Raw genomic sequence first — 26,635 nt, 5'->3', positions numbered from 1 at the left:
GCAAACAACTAGTTAAATGTTTTATTATTTTCACATACTTGGCTGATGTATATAGATAGACTGATAGATATAAACCACCAATTATACATATATAGGGTGTCTCAGTACCAGAGGGTCACAAACTTGTAAGAGGGGTAGGAATGACTTGAAATCACATTGCAGCATAGGGTTGGACCCAGATGACTGGGAATCACATAACAGTGTATGGTTGAAAATGACATACACAAAGTAGTGTCCACAGTAAACACTAGAAAGAAAAGACACTGTGTAAGTGAATATGTATTTTAATAATAAATAAACATACATAAAACTGACCATACTTGCTATATATATATACTTATAATGCTTTCTTCAAGAATAATTAATAGCCACTAGTCGTTTAGCCATCTTTTCACTGAGAACACTGTCCAAGTTGCACAACAGGGGTTGACCAATTATACATGTGTGGAAACCGATAAGTTCAATCCAAATTTTGATGATAAACACTATGGGTGGCAAATTTGAGGGTCTCACTCTTTCCCTACTCCCAAACATCTCAAGAGGACTTTCAGCTAACCACTATTAACTGCCATCATGCTGTGTAGACATTATACACTTTTAATCATTCAATCTTTCTCTAGTATTTAAAACCCAAATCTCAGGATATGGCAGCCTGCAGAACTAACCACTGTTACTGATCAGGGTGGCTAAAGATATATTTTTCACTCACAAAAAAGTAACAGAGGCCAATAAATGCTGTCAAAGTGCCTGGATGGTATAGTGGTAAGTGATGCTTACTACCATACCAATAGACTCACGTTCAAATTCCAGAGAAGGCATAGATGTTTGTAAGTGTATGGTGTCTGTGTGGCAAGGGGGCATTCAAAATACATGGTGAACCTAAAGTCCTCTCGAGTGGCTGGTGGTAGGGAGAAAGGGATGAGAGACCCTTGGACTGCTCCTCGAGGTGTTCATCCTCTTAATTTGGGATGAGTATACAGTTAGTGCAGTGGGTCTATACCTCTGCAACCAATTGTGAAATTCTGGTGTCTCACCCACTTCTAGCTGAACCTGCCAAAGTGCCCTCCACAAGCTGTCATGTAAATTTTACATTTCCAGCATATAAAATTCTGAATATCTTAGAAGATTCTGAGTTCTGGCAGATACTGTGATGCATGCAACCTGTTCCTCAGTGCTATCAACAGGAGTACCAGATAGTGGTGCTTTCATATGTCCTCAAAAGAAATACTTAAGGGTGTGGTAAGCCAGGCAATCAAACAGGCCAGTGTTGGATCATTACATCCATGGCAAAATGTAATCATTACATCCATGGCTTAAGTACCACATCTAACTGAGCATTGTCAATTTAAGCATGTATCTACTATACAGTTCATGATATGCTTGAAAACAAATAGCTAATAATGTTCTGGCACCACAGTTAACATTGATGTTATTTCAAGGAAATTTGTAAGGAAGGGAAAAAGCTAAGATTCTCTATCTTAGAATTAAAGCAAGACAGAATGAATATTCACTTATATTTTTATTTCTTAATCTTAAAATATAAGGAGGGTCTTACTTTCTAGTAAGTATGTTATTTGTTTTTGAAGATTTGTATTTTTGTTGGCTTGGACAACTACCACTTAATTTTAGTTCTAGCCTTGTACAGTTATATTGTATGTCTTGTGTAGGTGTTATGGATCATGAAGTTTGAAATTTTGTATAAAAAATAATAGACATGAAAAGTATCTAAGCTTAAGTACACTACACTTTTTCTTTTGTTTTGATTATACATATATAAATGTAATAATGTAGAAAATGTTGATAGCATAGATGTTGTTGTAGACTTAGATCCAGAAAAGAAAAGTTGATTGCAGAGATGTTGAAGATGTTGGTCCATAATTAACAGGAAACATGGCAGCCAAGGCAGATTGAATATACATAAATATACATTTTTATTTCAGTTGACACTTGTGGACACAATTCACGATACTCTGATTGTGCCTATTCCAAACATTTTACAATTTTGATAGCCTTGCAGTAAGAAGAGAAGCAGCAAACAGTCTACCTTCATATAGGAGCAGAAGCAAAGTGTGTAGTTATTTCAATATGGAAGCATATTGAGAGAAAGGATTTGATTCATATTAGCTGCATCATCATTATTATGTAAAAGTCATATGGTGGATTAATCTAGAAATGACATGGTCTAGAAAAGTTATTACTATTTCTAGAATAGAGAAGAGAAATACGCAAATAAAATGAGGAATTAAGGGGCTATTGTTAATTTAAGTTATAATTTTGATTTACATATTTTTTATCTTATCTACATATACTGGAAGTACAAAATGCCTAACATTTTTATTTCAAGTACCATATGCAAAATCATTCTGTAAAATATATTTTCAATGCAAGATGAAAAATATAAGTGTTTTGGAAATTTACTTTGGATTATGTATTTCTGGGAATTACTGAATATCTTGTACCGTTACGTAATACATGCATTTAAATTTTTTTTAAATATTTCCTTTAAAAAAACTTATAGGTAGTAGAACTGTTTTCTTAATTTTGAGAATATTTTTCATGAACTATTGTTGCTGTATTTGCATTAAATGACATTCAGAATCATTTTTAATATTCCTTGGAGCTAAATTGTTGAGTGTTAAATTTAAATTTTACATATTTTTCAATAATGTCCTTTTTTATTTAAGAGACTGAAATTATTTTAATATTCTTTTAGATCAAGATGTGGTGCAACAGTTTTCAAATATTGATGTAACCAGTGATATTGAAAAAGGGAAAGCTGTTAAAGCTCAGCAAGGTTTGTAACCATTGTAAAACTGTTTCAATTTATGTGTTAATTTCATAGGCTATCTTTTAAATGTACTTAAATATAACAAAGAAGTACTTCTTAAATTTTGTGTAAATAAAGAATTTCATCTCCTATTTTTTTGTAATTTTAATTTGTAATTTTTTTCATAATTTACTGCTTCAGAAATATGGAATAGGCTCTGTGAATGTCGTATAAAGCTTCAGAAGCTATTAATTCTTGCTAACAAATTGCCACAGTCTGACAGATGGCAGTCTTTAACAGATAAAGGTGGCAAGCCATTAGCTGAAAATTTAAATAAAGGTATTTAGTTAATTTTTTGCTTTCATTTTCATTAATGTATTTTGCATATAATATAAAAAAGCATTCTTGCTGAATTTTAATATGTTTTAATACATTTCTGTTTAATAATATAATTTTGTAATGTGAACAAGAAACTAATTTTATTTGATCAAATAATATCTCTGTTATTTTATAGCAGTACTTGTGTATTGTTATTTGTGAATTTATAAACTTTTGTATTTTCAGGTTGTAGCAGTATCAAAATGCTATTAAATAATTGGTTGGATTTGCAATCAGTGCTTTTAGCTAAAAATCCAGAAAATAGCAACTTAGAAAATACTGCAGTTAATGTTGAATCAGAAAGGTATGCATTTATTAGCTATCAAAATTTGTATTTTGTGGAAAGCAATTGTTATGTCGTGGAGCAAAAACAAATTTTACTTTACACCTGACTACCACTGGCTGCGACATAGCAATGTGAATACTCTACATCTAAAATTTTAAACACCATTCCAGAATTTTAAATGTTTATTTAATAGAATTCTATTCATATGTTTGCAAGTTATACACTATAAACACAATAACAAAAATTTAAACTTATCTTCACCAGCGTGAATAAGCCTTGCATAATATTCTGAACTCGACGCAGCTTTAGGAAGTAAAATACTGCAAATTCAAACACAAGGGTTTCATCCTTTTCAACGCAGCTAATTTTCTAAATATACTTTACTAATATTTGCAGCGGGGCAGCGGATTCCATTTCATTCACCCAAAACTCAAATTTTGTAAAGCAATAGTATCACAAAAGATGCAAAAAACATCGACTCAAAATTAAAATTAAATCTATAGAATATCATCCGCTGTTGCCATTCCAGCACTGCCAAGTTTTTCTTCCTGCAGCTGTTGCCAGACTTATCCTCGCTATATGGGAGAGGTACAACAGCAATAAATTACACATTTTAAGATTTATGATGTATATAAGCGTATGTGTTTTACTCTTAAGCTTCTAAAATTTTGTGTCTGCAACCCAGTATAGAAGTAGGATTCTTCTGTTATTTTGCCATGTATTACTTACACTGGCTAGTATGTTTGTGTTGCATCACAAAATCAATGGTGTAGCCAGTTTTTTGTCGTCATTCTGAATACACATTAAAAAACAAAACTTTAAATTATGTTATAATAAATGTTATGTAATAATATGTAAAAACCTTTAAATTATGTAATGTATTAGTTAATGTTATTATATAAAATGAAATATAGGAAAACATTTAGAACGCTGCTTGTTTTTTAAGTCGGACTTTAATTTTAAAATGATATTTTGCATGTTTTCTATTGCCAAAACCATTGATGACATTGTTAAACTCTTTATTTCACTATTTACATCTTTCTCTGTATTGTCATCAGAGGGTTCATGCAATGAAAGAAGTAAATAAATCAGCCTGTTTCTGAATTAAGACACAAAGTTTAACACTCAGAATAATCTTTTAAACAATCAAAGTAATCTGTGTCTTTATCAGTCCAACATCTACAGGTTGTTATCAGTCAGTAAAAAATGTAAAAGTATAGCATCAGAAACATAAACAAATTTTAAAAAGCTTAAAAATGTTATTTTGAGTAGACCAAGTCAAAATATATATATATAAACACAAGAATCCAATACATGAAAAATTTTTAAAAACATATGAAAATTTTGAAACCATAAAGACCAGCTTAAAAATCTAGTAATAATTATCTTCAATTTAAGTGGAACAAGTCCAAAAACATAAATATGTAAAATGGAAGTAATTCAGCATATGAAAAATAATAAATGAAAATTTAATATAAAATAAAAATAAAAGAAGAAAAAAGATCTGTAACATAAGAGCAAACACATTTTTGAAATGAAAAGTATGTTCAACATGTTCTTGAGCAAAGTACTGCTGCTAAACCTAAAATGTACTAAATACTAATTTCATAGCTCTTCTTAAGTCCCAAATATTACTGAGTCTGGGTGAAGACTTTTGACTATTATTATTATTATTATTTTCTGTTTCCTTGACTTTTATGCAAAGAATAAATTTTTAATTTTGATTTACATGTTTGAATTAAAGCCGTTTATCTGCATAATAGCTGAAAGGAGATAAAACACCCTCACACTTACTATTTGGATTTTCTTAGTCTACAACCGATCAGTGGGTTCCTTCCATTTAATTTATCATCATTCTTATATACATATACAGTTTTAACACTCTCTTCCAGTTCTTTTCTGGTAAACTTAAGTGTCATTCAAGCATCGGTTCCAGTGAATATCCTTTTCGATCAAAAGATTTACAACTGCAAACATGGTATTTAAACTGTAAGGTAGGATTAAAATTATATTTTTGGCCTTTACATTTTTGTGTATGCATATAATTACAACATTATAATTATATAATAGTCTTAATTCTATCATAGTCTTACACTTACTTTACATGCATTGCCAGTTTTTAATTGCTATTTCTAAATTCCCCATCAGTTTTTATAACAAACTTTTTAACCGTTTATGAATATATGTTCTTTTTTTATGGCTGGGGACGAGGTGGTGACCTTCATGTTTGAGTAATATTAATTTATTAAAAAACTTTATATATAATTTTTTCACAATTAAAAGATTTCATTTAAACATGCAAAAGAGATGAAACATGGTCATGCCTAAATTATTACAAATTTTGGGGGGAAGTACTAATAATAATTGATTTGATAAGTCAGTTATCTTCTGAGAAATAGACAGTAGTTTACTTTTTTTTATATGTACATTTATTTTTCTACCTTATTTTATATGTATGTACTATTATTTTTCTTTTATATTAAAAATGTACATTTATGCATACCAATACAAATATTAAACTTCTTTTAAATTTATTACAATTTTTAATAGTGTAAATAAATCTCTTAAATTGTAACATTTCCTAATTTTAATTAGCAGCACTTCCTTTCGTAGGAGATAATCATAAATACAAGGGCAATTCGGAAACTAACCTCCTTTTTACTATAAATAAAAAACCACATAGATTCAAAAAATTTTTTATTTACATCTAAAAGGTACAGCTGTCCTCTGTTTTTCAACATATCTGCCATGTTTATTCAAGCATTTGTCATAGTATTTTATCTACTTGCCAATCCCTTCTGCTTAAAACACAGCCGCCTGTGACTTCAACAAACTTGTCACAGCAGTTTGAAATTTCTCATCATCAGTGAAGTGCTGTGTCTCAAGCCATTTCTACATTGCAGGAGGGGGGTGTTAAAAACATTTTCCATTAGAATTGGTGCAAAAGATATTGTGTTTGCTGAGCACTGTGTGGGCAAGTATTATTGTGCAGGAACAGGACCTAGATGTCAGCAAGCAGTGACATTTATTCTGGATGGCTGTTTTCAGTTTTCTCAAAAAGTCTTACAGTACATTTCAGAATTATGTGCTGTATCACATACCATGAATTTGAAAAGCAAGATTCCATTAGCATCCCAAAACATGGTGACCATAACCTTCCTTGCTGACAAAGTTTGATGGGCTTTCCTCAGCCAGGTCAGAGAACAGGTATGACCTATGCCATTGATTGTTTTTTTGTCTCACCATTCATGTGTGTTACCTAAGTCTTATCAACAGTCACTATTTTGTTCAAAAATTCCTTCCCTTTCATTTGGTACTGAAAAAGAAAGTATAAGGCAGGGCCCATTTGATTGATTTTGTGGATCTCCATGAAAATTTTGGATACCCCTTGAGCCTAGAACTTCCTATAGTCTAATTTTCTGGTGACTATCTCGTACAAAATAATCTGAGAAATATTTGGAAATTGTTGTGAAAGTTCCAAGATTGTGAATCGACTGATCTGTTGGATTTTGTCATCAATTTGTTTGGCGAGATCATCACTCACTACAGACGCCCTCCCACTTCGTGATTCATCATGAATGTTTGTTCTTCCTGCATTGAAAAATGTCACCCACTGATGCACTACACCTTCACTCATAATGTTTGAGTTGTATATGACACACAATTCATGATGTATGTCTACTACTGACAGTTTTTTCACCCAAAGAAATCGTATTACTCCTCTTACCTCATATTTTGTGGGATTTTCAATAGCAGTGCACATTTTGTGACGTTATAGCCAACACACATGCGGCAGTATGATACTCTCTTTAGGATAGCTGGAAATTTACTGAATCACAGATTGCTTGATATAACAGTGTTTGTGCTGCGCCCACTACTACTAGTGCCACATCGCAGCAGAGGTTATTTTCCAAATAGCCCTTGTAGATATGTGTATCTTATGTCAACATGACAGTATTAACATATTGCGCAGTGCTAAAGTTTGTATGATTTTATTTGAGATATTGAATGCGATCTATAATGCAAAAGAGCTTTTTCAAAATTAAAAATTGTAAAAAGTAGATTAAGGAGTTCTATGAAGTAAGCTTAATTTGAAGTCATTGCTGTTGATGAAAACAGAGAAAGATATTTTGGATAAAGCAAAAATTAAAAATAATAATAGATGAAATATTTGCCCAGGCGCCTGGAATTAAAAAAAAGTATTTAAATGGCTAGTTAGGAATCAACCACTGTTTTGTTTATATAATTATTTAGTCACTGTTATTTATTGTTTGTAGTTTATTCCTCCCCTCCATATATATATATATATATATTTGAATTATGTTCAGAGTGATCTTTCCAATAAAGCCATATGTAACAACAACATATATATATATATATATATATATATATGAGTGAAGTATTACATTTCTGCAATTAATTTTCATAATGATGAGATGATAATTATAACTTATATGTATAATAACATTTCACATGGGGCGGCATATGTTTTTTCTGCCAGGGCTGATTTTTTTTATCAATCTGCCACTGATGATTACGTAGTTGGATCATAATTGTTATAACAAATATCATGCTTAGCTACTGAAATCATTCTTTGCATACTGTGAGATGGATTTTAATCTGTGATTCTATTAACATTAATATGAATACATAAATTTTATAAGAATATTTGCGAAGAATTAAATGTCTTATAATTATAAATTTTCCTTCATTTTCTTATTTTGTCATATTTTGTTGCTAAATTGCATTGCATTTGTAGGTGCTGTTTTTGAAGTTCTGTTTAATCTTTATTTTAGTGATGAAGAAATTCATAGTGATGAAGCAGTTGAGGAAATGGAAGAAAAAAGCAAAACAGATGACATCAAAATTGACGACTGGAAGCCTCGCAAACGTAAAGCAGAAAATCAGGATTACTGTGAAATTCTTGCCAAAAGACATAAAAGTCTAATACCGTACAGGTAATCTGAGAGTATGCACTCATATATTACAATCTCGGTGTTTTTTTTTTTTTATTTCAATTCCTTAAAATAAAATCTAATTTTGTGCACTGGGCTGAAACAATGAATTCAGTGTGCAAATGTAGTGAAAATAGACTTAGTAATCGTCAATATTTACTAAATATCAATTAATATGTCTGTTATAAATATAATCTATTTATTTGAAAGAATGGCTTCAAATGGCACTTATGAAATTCGATGATACATGTTTCCTTTGAGTTGACACAAGATTAGAAGTATAAACTTCAGAAGCAAAGACTACAGGTCTAATAACTGGTATTGAATGCATCTGAACCAAGTAAATCATAAAACTAAATTATATATTATTGTTATTCACATTTTAAGTATCAAATAATTTATCAATTACATGAAATTTGAAAATTTTTACTTGAAGAATAAAGTGCCCCAAAATAATCCAGACTAAGACCCAATGTCAAGGAAAATTGTTAGTATTATTTAATTAACTATTACTGTACAAACATTCTTAGCTTTTTTATTAGTTATTTATAATTTTATTTCATGCATGTTCAAATATATCAATATAATTGGTGCTTTAGTAGTAAAAAAAAAATTTCTTCTTTGTAATCATTGCTTTTAAAATTTAAAAAGCGTATAAATCAATAATGTAAATTTTGTTTTGAAAGTCTTTGTCCCCCTTTTTTAATGCAAAAAGGAAGTCAGCTTTATGTGTTACCTTTCATAGATCCATCTTTATTAAAACGATAAATATTACTTGTCTCTTAATTTTAGTAAACAAAAATTTTGCGTCACTTCCTTTTGAAATTACAAATAGATGTTGGATATGGAATTATTGAATTTACTTATAAATATCAGGTATTTTTCTACAATTTTAAAATTTTATTTATATTATTCTAATTTCAGTATGACTGAATAAAATTTCTTGACTTTTTCATCTGTAGCATTTATTCATCATGCTCATATCATTCGCCAATATGGAAATTTTATACATAACTTGCCCAGTGTGAATTTCCTGTTATAATATTCATAATAGGAGATAAAATTTGTAACAGCATATTTATGAGTTCAAGTTTCTTCAAGTTAGTATAAAATTTCTGTATTTTAAATTATATGAATCATATGAGGCATAAAAATTCTTGTTGAAAGCATATTTTTCTGTTGATTTAATTTTTTAATTCTACTTCACTTTGTGCTCTTGAAAATAAATTATCTGTCTTGTAGAAATTCAGTTATACAAAAATGGGATGAAAAAACACGTTTGTCAACTGGAAGAATTACCCAGAAATCTTTCACAGCATTTGAGAACTCAGCATTGAAGCAAATAGAAAAGGTACATATTATTATTTTGTAGCCTTAAAAGTTAACCTTAATTTCTTAAATCTTCATTTAAAGTAATGAATGTTAAATATTGTGCACTTTTTAGTAAAATTCTTATTGTGCTAATGACAGGTAATTTTTTGAAGCAAAATATTTATGTTCTTGCAAAATATATAAAAGATGAACATTGTTTTCTTATTTTATATTGAAAACTAAATATCTTAAACAACAATGTGCTTTTTATTTATACTGCTATTATCGTAATACTAGCTCAAATTTGTTGCATTGAAAAACCGAACTGTTAGATAGTTATATATAGAAGGCTGAGAGTCTGATAAGTTTCAGTATGAATATGTACGTAATAACTGATATTCTGAGTTCTAACTAGCAGTGTAATATTCCAGGTAGTTCTTTGTATTCCAAGTATTAGTTTCTGATGAGATAAGTAAGACTGTTTGTTAAATATGTAGTATTAACAAATTTGTTACTTTGTTTAAATATGTAGTATTATGAAAAACTTGTTGCATCCCATGCATGGGAATATTACCTTTTCTGGCAAATGTTTACTTCATAAGTAAACAGTTTTATTCCAGCTTATTAACTATTTTTTTTTTATTATTCTTTTGTAATCTAACATCTTTTGCTGTTACATCAGACAATAAAACTTTTTTCCTTTTTTTCAAATTCTGACGAAATTGACTAAAATCTCTATGTAAATTTCATTTTTTCAGATTCTTCAAGACAAAAATCGTCTAATCAAAAGAACTCAGCTTAAAAGATCACTCTATCGAGTTCTCGGTAAACCAGAATTTTCACAGATGAAAAATGATGAAAATGCTGATGTTAATGTATGTAGTTTTAAAAAATTTATATTTAAAACTATAAAAGATATGTATTTATAGTACATATGTGTATGTATGCATATAATTTTTTAAATCAGAATAATCTTCAAGTTTTTTTTATTACTATAAAATACATGTTTTTTAAAGTATTGATTTTTCAGTTCTAAATAATAATCACCTGTAAGCAAGTGTAAAACAAAAATATATAAATTTGACAGCTCAATATTAAGTATTTAAGTATAGTTATAGTAATTTTAAGTTAGTTAATTACATTTGAATTATAATTTTAAATTAGTTAATTACATTTGAATTTTCATCAGCTGTTAAAAGCAGGTATCTTAAGTGGCAAAGTGTGAAATGATTTAATATATTTCAGATTATTTATTTGGTTTCATATTCTTTGTATGTATGATTATTTTTATCTACATCAGGTATGTGCAACACACAATCCTGATTTTATATGACAACTTTTCCAACTATTCTTGAATCTATCCCATTAGCAGTTTCAATTCAACAAACACTCATAGTTGTGATGAGTAATTTTGTACAAATTCTAATTCTCATGGTTTTCACCAATTTAAAAAAAAATTTTATCTGTATTTTTACTTTTTTCTTATGCAAATTGCTGTAATTTCCAGTTTCCGCATTATATCAGCGTATGTTTCACTTTCATGTATTTATAAATTTGCAATCAAAGACTAATTACGTTGGCTTCATCAAAGAAAAAAGTAGATGCTGCGAATCATAATGCAAAAGGAAAAGCCTCTTTCTTTTGTATGTTTTGAAACTATTTCAGTTTTGAAGGAATACAACTTAAAAAAACATTATAACATGAAACATGCTAATTACAACACTTATAAAAATCATTTGAGAATAGATAAGATATAAAATGTGAAAAAAGAGTGTATCTGTACAACAGGTGCTATTCCACCAATATAATGATGTTTCTGATAACACTGTTCATAAAAGCTTTATTATTAGCAAAAAAAATTGTGGACTACTCATAAACCATATTCTGAAGGCGAGTTTGTCAATGAATGCCATACTTCTGTCATGAAAGTACTGTATCTTGAGGAAAGCAGTGAAACTGAACAGATAAGTCTTTCACTTTGGATAGTAACCCAACGAATTGATGAAATGGCTAGTCACATAAAATTAAACATATTGCATCAAAGTTTGAAGACACAAAACCACTGATACCATTCAGTTTGCTATATTTTTCTGCAGAGTTAATGTGAACTTTTACTGTATGAAAGAACTGCTTGCTCTTTAATCAGGGAGAGATGCAACAAAGTGTAATGATGTTTCCCAGGACATAAACAAGGCTTTTACTAAATTTGACGTAAAGTGGGAAGAGCTAAGTGGAATATCTACCAATTTAGCTCCATCAGTGTTTGGAGTTGTCTGATAACAAAATTTATACCGAAGGTTCGTCTGAATTTCATTGCACTGTACACGAACTAAAGTTGAATGCAAAATCAATCTAATTTGCATTTTGTTCGACATTACAACATATCTCAATGAACTCAGTTCTAAATTACAAATTCTGGAACAGTTGATTCATGAGCTTTATCATATCCTTGTACAATAAGCTTCGACTCTGGTCAAAAGTCACTTAAGTGTCTAAAGTGAATTAAGAGAAGGAAATACTTATCATTTTCCCACCCTTGCAAATCACAAAAATGATTTTGTTTCAAATCCTTTGCAGATAAGTTGAAATCTTTGAGGCAAGAATTCAACACTAGATTTAGTGATTTAAAACCTAAGAAGGAAACTTGTGAATATTCTCTTCTCCATTTGACCCTCCTCGTGGGTCGACACAGAGAACTCTGTGAAGCTACTGGCTAGGATCTATACCTAGGCAGTCTCAGCCACAGGGGTATATAATCATTGAGTTTGGTGGTTTCACCACCCCTGGGAGATACCTTGAGTTAGGCTCATTGGCCCAGTCAGATGGTTGGCGTAAGTCACAGAACAGATGGTTCTGTAGTTCGATGTGGGGCGACACTGAATTTGCTAGGTAATATCCTGATGTGACACACAGCCCACATAGTACTGACGGGAGCATTTAGACGATCAGCCAAAACTCCAGGTGATCAGGTCATGCCCATGACTAAAATCCGCGAACAAGGAGTGGTGACTCCTGGGGCCTGTCGAGTAGGTGGTGATTATGGCGCATTAACATCTGAGGCTAGGATCCGGAGTGACGCCCGGATCTCCAGACATAAGTGATTTATAAGCAGCGCCTAAAGTTGATAAAGCCGGTCTAGTAACCAATCAACTGTGCATCCTCCCACTGCCCCCCTTTTTTTTCCAGTAGAGTGCAGCTTCCTCCAGTTGTGTTAAGTCGCAAGAGGGGTGTACAAATTTTGATTGATTCGCCATTTGATGTTGAAGGTGACCTACCACCATTTTCTTTGTGAACAGAATTAATCAAACTACAAGAAAGCCTTGTTCTGAAGACAAAAGTCAAGGATATTACACTAATTTTTATAAAAACTGTTTCTCACTTAGCAAGTTTCTAAAGTTGACAGCTTTTGCCCAGCAAAAAATGACACTATTTGGAAAAAACCTATAAATGTAAGCAACCTTTTTCAGAGATGAAGTTCATTAAATTCGAAGACAAAGATGCAAATTACTGATGTGCATCTCAAAGGTGCATTGCTAGTTTTAAATTCTGCAGTATCCCTAATTGTTGACCATCTTGTATCCACTATGGCATTAAAAAGTTTTTTTTTTTTTTTTTTTTTATTTAAGAATATTATCCTATTTCGTAATTTATATTTTTATAGATTTTATGATGGGGTTTTATATGAAGTAATAGAGAGAGTAAACTAATTAAGATGTGTTCGTTTTTTATATTTGTGTAAAAATAAATCCTAAAGTACTCTGGCCCACATAATATTCCTAATTTCTAATACGGCCTATTACCCTTTCAAAATTATATATGCATGATCTACATCCTCTTGATCTTGTAAGTAATTTTCTTAACTTCTGAATGATTTAGGAGTCTGTATCCAAGCAAGATATGCTTCTTAAAGATTATGATCCAGAGATATTTGATGATGATGATTTTTATCGGCAACTCCTTAAGGATGTTATTGAAAGTCAATCTGTTGGTATCGATCGTGAAGTGTTAAGGTAACATTTATATAGGTATAGTCTAAAAAGTATAATCTTCTGGACTAATTTTATGATCTTTTATTGCCAAGCTTTTAATGTTGCAGCTTCAGAGCACTATTGTCTACCATATTTATTCATGCATTTTGTTGTGTTACATTGTTTATAAATTATTTTTCTTTCCTTCTTTAATGATCTAAATATAATGTTAATGAACAAAACACTATTAAAATACAGAATTAAAGAAGTGGTTATGCAAATCTAGCTAGGCTGTTTAAATACATCTATTCATGAGCATATTCAAAAAATCATGCTACTTAGAAGCATAAAAATTTTTAGCATGTAATTACTAATTTTCATTTTTTATGTGCCAGTCTAGAATTATGTTTATATTATTCCCAGGCGGCATGCTTTCGTAAATTGCACGAGAAAAATACGTGCAATTTACGAATGGCCTTTCGTATAAAAAACGTTCAAGTTGTACGTAAAAGTATCATAAAAAGTGTCCAGTGGCAATTACTATATATTTACATATATTTTTACGTTATACAATACGTAAATTTTAGGTATATTTACACGAGTGACTGCTGTTCATTCGCAACTTTTACGTATAATATACGTAAATTTCAGGGATTTACGTATATTTTTAGTAAAAATTTACATATATTTATCGCATATACGTAAATCTCAATTTTTTGCTTCACATATGCCTATATATTTAGTAAAAATTTACGTAAATTTCCCCGATTTTTTACTGTATATAAACGTATATATTAGGTAAAAATTAAGGTAGATATTCCCCGTATTTTACGGTACAAAAACGTATATATTTGATAAAAATTAACGTATATGTTTCCCGTATTTTACGGTACAAAAACGTATATATTTGATAAAAATTAACGTATATGTTTCCCGTATTTTACGGTACAAAAACGTATATATTTGATAGTAATTAACCTAAATTTTCCCTATGTTTTCTTTGCATATGCGAATGACTGGTAAAAATTTAATCCGATGTCTTCTCCACTTTACTGTGTATAAATGCACATTTTTTGGTAAAAAATTTGCATAAATCTCCAGTTACCTTTTCACTGCATTTTTCGTAAAATGTACTTATTTTAATCTCATACTTTTTATATAAATCTATGCAAAAACTTTCTGCATGCTATGATTAAAAGGTAAAATGTCATTTTTATATCTAATTCTTACATATCTGCCTTTTAGTTATGTACAGCAATATGGAATATATATAACTGGAAAATTTAAATGCACTAATAAATGCCAAAAAAAATTAAATTTCTATTCAAAAATTATGTAACACTTAAAGGCTGAAAATCACTTTTAATATTTCATTTCAAAGTGTCTACAAAATATGCAGTAAATACCGTAAACATCAATTCTATGTTTTAAATCAATTAATGCTATTGTTCATTTACATTTTTGTTTACTAAATTAATTCCATAAATTTAAATTTAGTAAACAACTGTAGCAAACAGTTGTTTACTAAATTCATTATTATTAAATAACACTTTAATTAAATTATTTGCTTTTCCGAAGGACATTTTCTTATCCCATGTAAATGAACGATAGCATTAATTGATTTAAAACATAGAACTCAGGTTTACAAAAGTTATTGCATATTTTGTAGTCACTTTGAAATGAAATATTAAAAGTGATTTTCAGCCTCTAAGTGTTACATAATTTTTGAATAGAAATTAATTTTTTTGCATTTAAATTTTCCAGTTATATATATTCCATATTGCTGTACATACCTAAAAGGTGGATATGTAAAAATTTGATATCAAATTAACATTTTATCTTTTAATCATAATATGCAGAAAATTTTTGCATAGATTTATATAAAAAATATGAGATTAAAATAAGCACATTTTATGAAAAATGCAGTAAATAGGTAATTGGAGATTTATGCAAATTTTTTACCAAAAATGTGCACTTATACACAGTAAAGAGGAGAAGACATCGGACTAAATTTTTACCAGTTATTCGCATATGCAAAAAAAAACATAGGGAAGATTTAGGTCAATTATTATCAAATATATAAGTTTTTGTACCGTAAAATATGGGGAATATCTACATTAATTTCTATCTAAAGTACAATATAGTTAATTATCAAATTCAGTAAACATCATACATTTAGATTATTTGAATGAGTGTGATAAATTTTAAAATTGTTAAATATAGATCAGGAAATTGTAGAAAACTTACCTTTTCCAATAGTTATGAAGTTGACTTTGTTATTTTCCTTGAAGATGAATGTTTAATGTCACAAATATTGCATTCATATCTTCAGATAATACACAAATATATACATATTTATTAAAATTAAGTTTATCCAAAACATGTTAAAGAAAATATTAATTTGCATGTAAGTTAATCGAGTAACTTCTGTTTTAATTACACACATAATTATATGTACAAATTTTACATTTATCAGCCAATCTTGCAATGTATTGTAATCTATTATTGTTGTCTTTCTCAGTTTAAAATCTTATAAATATATTAGATCAGTACTAAAAGTTCACCTCTACAAAAGAAATGCTTTATCGAGGCATTTTTAAAAAGTTCCCTTTTACAATGTAACTCTTAATTTCATAAATACGTTCATAAAATTATGCAAATTCAAAATTACCTAAATATGTTCTTTATTTTATCTTATATACCAGATAAAAGTTTTAAAAGTTTATTTGTTTAGGAATATTGAATTTTTAATATTTATCTCATGTGACTTTTTCTATAACATTATTATAAATGTACATGTTGATGTGGACATACCAATTATTTTTTTTCATCAAATAGCTTTATGGTATTAAATGATTTAAAAGGAGGCAACTGGACAAAAGAAAGCAATTAGAAGTTGGCTAATATTTTATTCATTTGTTGTCAAATGCTGTGCATTTTAGATTATGCTCATATGATGACAATGAGTTATTTAAATTATAAAATTATTATGAACATATCCCACATAAATTAACAAGTATCAAATTTCAAGTTGTTTGAAGTATTATGAACTGTAATACTTGCAAAAGAAATACGCATGAAATTAATTTAAGAATTAGGTTTATTTTACAAGTATTCGAAAACTGCAATTACTGTTAAACAATAAAAACTAACATTAAATCTGAAGAGCATAATTTTTCAATAATAAAATTCAACATAAATTTCATTCAGCTTCGCCATATTTGTTCTATAGTTCGCTGTCTTTAATATCCTGCTCGATTTTTGTAAAAGTGAATTCTTTGTCACCCAATGTTTTGAGAACAGTTCCTAAACAAGAAAAAGAAAAATTTTTAATAATTTCAAACTTCAGATGTTTTCAGTTTTTAAATATAGTTGAAGTAATAAAAGATGCATATAAAATGCACTGAGTATTTCATATTTAAAAATTTACATTTCAGTAATTAAAAAATTTAAGTTCATACTATCACACAGTAAACTTCAATTATATACCTTACACAATGTCTATAATTTCAAGTAAAAAATATCTAAAGATTTGTTTAGAATTGCAAGGTTAAGAAAGTCTTTAATGGCTATGTTTGTATTTAAGTACACGAGAAAAAACTTAATTTTGTATTAATTATATTGCCTTTCCAATTTTACTCCTATATATAGTAAAGAATATTCACTTTCTTACAGATAACTTTTTCTTAAATAAAGAGTAAGCAGAAAACTAATCACAACAATATATACATATAAACAGAATACTTCAAAAACTTATACATGTCATTAACATACGTATATGCATTAACAGGCTATTTTACATATTTCAATAAACCAGAAACCAATACACAATCAAAAGTATTATCAGTAAATTCCTTCAAAATCAGAACATAAATCTTTAATTATGATAACAATGGCATCTTAGTTTGCAATATAAAATATTTCAAGTCTACATTCATGTGCATTCTAAGCAAACAGAAAGCTGAATAACAATAAAATTATAAATACCATAAAAAAGTTAAAAGCCACGTAGAATGATAGCAAGACTAAATGAAGTCTTCCTTCAAAAATTTGCCTTCCTATTTAACATCCCAAAATAGGGTTACTGCTTTCACTAACTAAATTTCCTGTATTGGCAAAATAAAATTGTCACTTCTGTTGCAGGAAATATTTGCTGCAAACTTTGTATGCAAATAATCGAGTGAAAAAAATTTAATTGTGGCTTGAATATTTTCTTTATTAAATAAATGAAAAATTCCCACGTAATATTAATTTATGATCCACATGAAGCTTTTTACCTCTACCATATCATGCAGCTATTTTAAAATATATACTCTCATATAATGCCACAGAATTTTTTTATCAATATTAATATGGTATAAATCATTTCTTCTAAAAACAGCCCAAAAAATTCTGAATTTGATACCCAAAACATAATTCTACGTAACTGTTAATATATGCATTTGCTTGCACATACTTAAAATGAATTATACACACAAAAACTTAACGTAACATATTAACTTTAATAAATTCTTAATTAGCAGGATGATTCAATTAAGGCAAAATATAAAAGAAATCTACCTGATGTAATAGTTGTAAAAGATACTATATTTAAAAAAAGCCAATACTGTTTACCTTACACATGGCAGAAATTGAGTAAACTGTATGCAGCTGGATTATTTATTAGGAATAGAAGTTAGATCAAAGTACCAGTTCTGGAAGGCTTTAACCATTTGGGTGAAAAGAAGCATCTCAATTTAAAAAAGAACAAAAGCTAATAGAATTTTATAACTTTTACAATCTAGTACAAATATTAGACACATAACACTAATTACAATCTAGTACAAATATTAGACACATAACACTAATTACAATCTAGTACAAATATTAGACACATAACACTAATTACAATCTAGTACAAATATTAGACACATAAACAAGACTAAACGCCATTGTTTACTTGCATTGTGTACTTTACTCCTTAATTTTTCAGGATATGATTTAGAAACAGAGTTATGGTAAAAATGTGTACTGGTAAAAAAAAATATTGCTGAAACTGATAAGTCCTTTGAATTATATACTATAGTGCAAAGAGGGATGGAATATGTGACTAAATATCATAAATCAGATTACAATAACATTAAACAAATAACATGAAAAACTGAAAAAAGAAATTTTATTTGAAATTATTTTTTAACTCATGGAAAGACAGACAGTATTTCCAACTTATTAAATTCAATTACATCTTACCTTTGTCAAACCAATATTGGCACATTTCCATTTTGCCGGTGCAAGCGATAAAGTCGCCCAAAATGATACATCCGATGCCAAACAGAATATCCTCGCTAGTAACCTTTTACGTTTCATTTTCAAAACACGTTGCAGCTATTTCTATCAGATTGAATGTTTCTTTCAATACTGGGACACAATTACATAGAGTTTTTACCAGATAGTTCAATTTTATGTCCTAAGGCCATTCATGGTAATTAAATCGATTAGGATGCAATCACACACTCACCCGAAAATATAGAAAAGGCAAAATCAAGGGTTAAATTCATCAATTCTAATGAGAATGCACTAGCAAAGTAAAGCACTGCGATTTTACATAATTTCTGTGTAAGCTATTCATACGAAATGAAATAATTCTTGCATTTAAACTTGTATTCCAAATTAAGATTTAACTCGAAATTAATGAAGATAATTACTGAGAGAATTAGTGTAGTTTAACATGAGATGAGATCACTTGAGGTCATGTGATATGAAACGGCGAATCAGAATGTTGTACCATGAAAGCATAGTATATTCTTAAATTAATCTCTTTTTACAAATACAAATTAATGTCTTTCTACAAATTCTTTGTCTTTATTTATTATCATTTTACAAAATTTTAAACGATATTAAAATGTTTATGCTTTTAAAATAAAAATTTCTTAGAACTAACATTTCTTCAAATTTTTTATGTGTATACTGTGTGTTGTCGCCAATAAAGTCTGCTTGAAAAAATTCATATTCATAAACATTTTAAATTATTATACTTAAACAAAAATTCTTGACATTTGCGCCGGCAAAACAGAAAAGTACCCTGATATTTTGAATTTTTTTTATAATTTTCATAAATTTACTATTTTAGGGAGGCTCGGTAGCACAGTGGCTAGTGTATCACGCAGCAGCACCAGAGGTCCGGAGTTTGATTCCCAGGCTGGGCAAGGTTGAAATAGCCTTTCATCCCTTGAGTGGGTCGATAAAATTAGTACCAAGTTCCATTTGGGACTTAATACCAGGGGGCCTGCAACAAGCTGACCACTTATGCACAAACACCACAGAGCTCACCATCTAGAAAGTAGTAATCAAGGCATTGCCAGCCATGGCTCTCTAAGGGCTGTTTGTGCCATCCAGTTTAGTTTTAAGTTTCGCGGGATTTGAACGTCGAACCGAACTACCAGTGTTCAGCGACTTTACCGCTGGGCCGTTGGAGAGCCTTCTATTACACAGACCTGTGCGTGCAGGATCACCTTCAAAATTAAGAGAGTTGTATTTAAAATCGGTGCTAAACTAAAGCTGCTTTCTTGCCTAATTTTATACTATTGAAAATACTGGTAATTGTCAAAATTATTCGTATTTAATATGTGTAAGATTATTAATGAGCTGCCAAATCGCAGTTAACCATCTAATATACTACATTCAACGTTATTATTTTTCTTTTTGAATGTCAGGTTTTCATTATTTCTGCCAATATATCTGTAACAGGACATAAAGATTGAGTTAATGTAGAATAGTAAATTACCTTGCAACATATCCAATACGACTTAGTGGCAGTACTTCATTCTCTAGAAAAAACATTGTAAATTATTATACTTAAACAAAAAATTCATATTTGTTACAGCAAAATGTCATTAACACAATAAACCAGAGTTGAATGCAAATCTAGTTTAACTCCATTCTTGAAAACTAGTTTATTACTTTCAATTTAATTTAAAAATAATAAAAAATAAGGTATGTATTATGACGACTACCTAGATATCTCGCCTAAACTGGCAATCCTTGTAGGTTATACAGGTTAACCCTAACATAGGTTTCAGAGGGCACTAAGATAGAAAGTATTAATCCCACACTAGGGACTCTAACATTTGGTGGGAACAGTTTGAAAAATGAAACGGATATTTATAGTGAACCAACGCAAAACAAAAACAATAGTCCTTTAGAGACAAAGCCCCTTTGGACTAATAAATAAATTATCAGCTTTTAGCTATTTTTTCTTCTTGTAAAAAATAGACATACAGAATATTTTTAGAAAATAACAGTACTTTAAGCATGCATTTTCCACATATTAAATGCAATAATTCATTCTAGCTCTGTTGCAATACTGGCAAAGGTACTTCTCTGTTATTAGGACAGGATTCAGAAATGTACAATGAAACCTCGAGATACGAGGAAAGTATGAGCAAAATACGAGCATTGACTCGAGTAACGAGCAATGAGCCAGGCTATTGGTATGTGTGGTGCCATTTCATTATCCAGCTCAACTCAGGGAATCCCCTCGTCAGATCACTCAGTGTTCTTTTATATACGTGTTTGTGCACTTGCAAGTTAATTGTTTTGACATTTAACGTGAAAATAATTATTTCAAGATGCCTCGCAAGAAGATTGTTGCCTCAGATAGTGCTGCAAAGAAAAATAAGGAGACCATGGCCGTCGATATCAAGAAAGAAATCATAGATAAACATAAGCATGGTGACGGAATCGGCGAAGACTTGCGGCCTTTCAACATCGAAAATCTACACTATTCTGAAGAAGCAGGAAGAAATTAAAAAACTTGATTTAGCCAAAGGAATTATCGTTGCTTCCAAGCACCATAAAAGTACTCCTAGATGTTGAGAAGCTGTTGTTGGTGTGGATTAATGAGAAGGAGTTAAAAGGTTGGTAAGAAAGTTAAACTGTGGTTATATTATTTACCAGTGTTATTTATTAGGAAAAATTGACTTGATATTAAAATGTTGATATTTTTTGGGGTGTGGAACGGGTTAACTGAATTTCCATTATTTTCAATGGGGAAGCTTGTTTCTAGATACGAGAAATTTGCTATACCAGTTGAATGCTGGAACGAATTAAACTCGTATCTCAAGGTTCCACTGTAGATATGTAAGCATGTGTATATGCATGTATGCGCATATATGTGTATGAGTATACACATACATACATAAAGAATATACACATGCACACACGAGCACCTACATTTAAAAATGCATGCATATAGACACACATTTCTGAATCTGGTCCTGATAACAGAAGAATACCTACATGAATCATAGGATTTACATTAATCAGTTTTATTAGAATTCTTAAATGCAGAGAATTTCATCTTCACTATCCGAAAATTCACTTTCATTTCCAGCTGAAACTATATCAGGACAATCTCATTTATATTATTTCCCTCTAACAACTGAACATTTTTAAAACCTTTTCTATTCCATGGAAACTAATGCTACATTAAACATATATTTTCTAAATCTGAAAATTTTAAGTTAGCTTAGAAACTGTAATCATTCTTAAAAAAGATGTTACATCAATAAAATTACTTTCCTGTGAAAAAGTAATATGGCGTTGAACAACATAATTTTACACATCAACATATACTAAGTGAAAATTCCTGAAATGTTTTATTTCTTGGTATCTCACTGTGCAAGAATTGTATAAATAAGACTACCTCCCTTTAAAAAAAAAAAAAAATGTTTAGGAAATACTATGAAGAAAATTGGTTACATTATTTACAGTTCATAATTAATAGAAAATAAATAATTTCTTAGCTTATCAGAATTTATTTTTATCACATTCATAAACAGTACTAATTTAAACAAACATACCGTTATGATTTCAATAACTATGAAATAGAAAATCCAAATCTGCGTCTTTGATGGTCTGGTAGATTGGACGTCTCGTTTACTACAATTCAGCAGGGTACCGACTCCCCAGACTGTAATATATATATATTTAATTTACAAGGGAAAAAGGAACAAAAATATAAACAATTTCTTGGTTTTATATAAGCATTTCTGCACATTTACAATTTTCATTTTTTAACTATCTAGTTATATCAAAATACATGATTTAGTAAAATATAATTCAAATAATTTAAGGTATTTTAGATCAAATACTAACTTTTCAATAAATTTTTTCATGCAAGTCTAATAATCAACATAACTATCAAGTTTCGACTTCAAAAATTATGTTTAGAGTAACCTAAAGCTGCAGTAAATAGTAATAAATTTATTCAAAACTTAAAGTAATGCATTCTTACTTTACTTTCTTTAACTTTTTTTTTTTTTTTTTAGTCCAAAGGGATTTCAGTCCCGAAGAACTATTTATTGCTTTCGTTTTGGCATTTTGCGTCGGACTCATAAACGTCGGTTCACTTTTCAAACTGTTGCCACAAAATGTTAGAGTCCTGCATTATATTTGAAGAAATTAAATAATGAAAAATCTGCATAAATGATTGTCTATTTCTCGCATTGTGATAAAACAATGGTACATAGAGCCATCGAATTTTGAATGATGAAATCCTACTGCGAACATGGGCATCTGCAATCCCAAATTTGGAATTTGTTTTATTATAGATTTTATATTTTGTAAAACTTTAATGAATTTTTGATTTACAAACTCAATGCTTTAAAAGCGAGAAATGGCAACGTTATATAGAAAATAAATACTTTTATCTCCAGCTCGCGAGACTGTGTATATAGGAAATTCTAAAGATATGCTTAATTTAACATTATTTTGTGATATTGCTCTTGAACTGAATTTTATGGTTTAAGTGCAAAGAACATGATATTTAATAAATAAAGGTAACACTCAAAACGTTAAAAAAACGCCCCTTTGGACGTAATTTAAAATCTGAAAAATTGCAGGGTTTTTTTTTTTTTTTTTTTTTTTTACAACAACAACAAAATTAAACAAACAAAAAAGAAATGCATTCATGAAAGGACTTAGGACTCACATATTATTCATGAAAGAATATATTTCAGTAATTACAAGTGCATGAAATTTCAGTAGATTTGGAACAAAGTACCTGTGTTTCTATCGCATAAAATTTCCTGTTTTAATAGCACAATATCTTTGAGTTAAAGATTATATATTAAAGCAAATTTAAAAAACTAAATTCAAAAATAAGAAATTAAATTATTTTTAGGGAAAACACTAAGCAAATAAAAAAATTTTGAATTTCATAAATAAATGAAAGTTACATGCTAGGCATAAGGTAGATAATATTTCCAGAACAGTTTTCTGAACAATTAGTCATGTTAATATTGCCTTCCTTTTTCCATTAAAAGCTATTTCCTGCTTAATTACAGTATGCTTTAAGATAAATATTAAAACGTTTGAGTAAAAATAATATAACTATAAAAAGGTGAGACACATACAAACAGGAGTGACACAAACAGTAAGAAACAGACTAATGCAAAATTTTTTCAATTTATTGATTTGGTATTCTTTGTCATTAACAGTACCAAATCCTGAAAATGAATCATTAGGCATGTACAAAGAAAAACACATGGAAAATCACATTTCCTACACAGACGCTATTTATAAAATTTTATATAGGTGAAGAAAGTACGAGTATTAAACACTGAAAATATAAAATATTCACTTACTTTCTTCAAATAATTAGTAACATCGATGGATTCAGTCACAAACGCCAATCCACGAACAAACAGTATTCTTTGCGACATTACCATTCTTTTTGACCGCCATTGCTGACTTCACAAATATCCCGTCACAACCGGAAGTAGAAAGTGTCTGCTTTGCCATTGGTCAGTAAACAAGAATTGCAATGCTTTTTTTTTTTTTTTTTATATATATATATATATAATTAAACATATTAAGAAAGGCCTCTAAATTAGCATATGAAATAAACTTACTTTTGCATTATATAAATTTATATTCACAGCATCTCTGTATTAAGGTAATAATTCAATTTTTCTATGAAAAATAGAAATATCTGTGTATGCGCATGCTCAGTGTATAATCGTAAATCCGGTTAATTTTTATAAGTTAGCGTAAAATTAACTATGCAAATTTTGAGTTCATTTAACTGGACCCTTGTACTTATTCTGTAGATCTCCATATTAAGAATGTCTTTAACTGTTTCAGGAAAAATATAAAATATAATATAATTATTTATTTACATTATTTATTTATTTTTCCCTCATATAAAAATTATTAAAATCGCTATATCATTTTCCCCGTACATTAAACAAAATTAAAAAATGTTAGCCTCATGTGATTTTTATAACAAAGATTAAAGGAACTGAAATATATGCAAAATATCAGGATTCAGCTTGCAATTTCGTAGAGTTATTATTATTATTATTAAATAAAAATATTAGTATATCTTTGATTATAATTAATGATCCTTTGGTCTACATTAAACTATTGTTCAAGAAGTTAAACATTTTCAGGCATCTTCTGCTCTATTTATTATTCTATTCCTTGACATGAAAGATTTGCTAGTCTTATTCCAATTTAATTGCCCACATTTGATAAATAAAATAAGGCAAGTATTGTACCAAACTCAGTAAGTACACAAATTTAATATATATGTTATTCCAGTTAAATGGGTAATAGGATTTTCATAAAAGAAATTAAATTGTGTAAATTAATGTAAGTATTGATATGAATAAAAATAACAAATTTGATATAAGAAAATAAATAAGTTATTTTGAAGATCTTTAAATTAAGAAAATATAATTTTTTGCAAAAATGCACGTAAAGATTTAGCTCACATGTTAAAATTCATAGAAAAATTTTAGCCTCATATATGAATGCTCCTTTTTTCATGTTCGTGGAAAAGGAAAACAAAGTGAAATGCCAAAAAATGCACTAAATATTTTGAATTAATAAACTTCATTTTCAATCTTTTTAGACTTCGTATAATATCCGTAAAAGTGACGAATGAAATATACCAGAAAGACAGTAGTTTCTTTCAGAACATTCGGATTCGTATAATATGCGTAAAAGTGACGAATAAAATATACCATTATGGCGGTAGTTTTTTCAGTACATTCGGATTCATATAATTTTCGTAAAAATAACGTGTGGAAAATAACGATAAAGAGTCAACAGTAACTTCAGCCTTTTTCATTCGTATAAATTTCGTAAAAGTAACGTGCAAAAAATACCATACCCTTATTTCACCAAAATTTATACGTATATTTTTGCAGACGTGCTGCCTGGGTGTATTCTGTGTGATTTTAGTTTCAGTTAAATGTAGCTTGATGTCAGTTCAGATTTTACTTGTGTAGCAGTTTTCCCTCCACTGTCAGGAAAAGTCTTATTATAGGAAAATTTTATGAAAACCAAGGAGAATATATATAGAATTATTAATAATCCATTAAGTTAATGATTTTATTGCTAATTCTTGTTGCTTAATTATATATTTAGTGACTTTCTTCTCCCTTTCCCTGACCTCAATAGTAGGTCTGTTGTATCCATTGCTCCTCTGTCCATATGTACATTTTCCTGAAATCAATACAATAATTATGCTTATGAAGGAAGGCACTGTGTTGTATTCTGAAATGGCTTCTCATTTGTCATTAATATTTATATCAGACAATAGTTGAAATTAGTTATTTGCTGTTGCATGTGTTTCTGTTACTTCCTTGAATTAAGAATCTCATATTTTCTAAACTTGTGAATTAGTTTGGACAGCAGTCTTTAGAACCTATCTACCAATGGAAACTGTTTTCACGAAATTTTCTATTTTATTTCAAGAAGCTTTATAATTAGAAATATATGCCTAAATCATTATTTAAGGAAATGGATCCTATATCCATATTTCCAAATATACTGTTATAACACTGGCTGTTCTCATACAGAATGCAAGGAAAACACATTGTAAGCTGGCTCACCTTAAATCTGTTGTATATTTATCATTCCATGTATCATGATAATTGTTTACTTTGCATAGAGTGTATTAATTTTTTTTTTTTTTTCAATT

At 29.2% G+C, this 26,635-nt stretch overlaps 1 protein-coding gene across 1 annotated transcript in view; it reads left to right on the top strand.

Moving 5' to 3' along the window:
- The window catches only part of LOC118200996 (protein AATF-like), a 72,518-nt gene that overhangs the window by 40,341 nt on the left and 5,542 nt on the right, over window positions 1-26,635 (top strand). The window contains exons 5-11 of the mRNA XM_035373004.2: window positions 2,714-2,794; window positions 2,969-3,106; window positions 3,332-3,449; window positions 8,228-8,389; window positions 9,629-9,737; window positions 10,456-10,572; window positions 13,574-13,707. Coding sequence (XP_035228895.1) covers window positions 2,714-2,794; window positions 2,969-3,106; window positions 3,332-3,449; window positions 8,228-8,389; window positions 9,629-9,737; window positions 10,456-10,572; window positions 13,574-13,707 — 859 coding nt within the window. The remainder of the gene's footprint in view (window positions 1-2,713; window positions 2,795-2,968; window positions 3,107-3,331; window positions 3,450-8,227; window positions 8,390-9,628; window positions 9,738-10,455; window positions 10,573-13,573; window positions 13,708-26,635) is intronic.

Source organism: Stegodyphus dumicola, chromosome 2, assembly GCF_044657685.1.
Source record: "Stegodyphus dumicola isolate Sdum_Otavi_A_Nest chromosome 2, ASM4465768v1".
Classification (NCBI taxonomy): Eukaryota; Metazoa; Arthropoda; class Arachnida; order Araneae; family Eresidae; genus Stegodyphus; species Stegodyphus dumicola.
The sequence above is the reverse complement of the archived record's forward strand: the minus strand, read 5'-3'. Positions and strand labels throughout refer to the sequence as shown.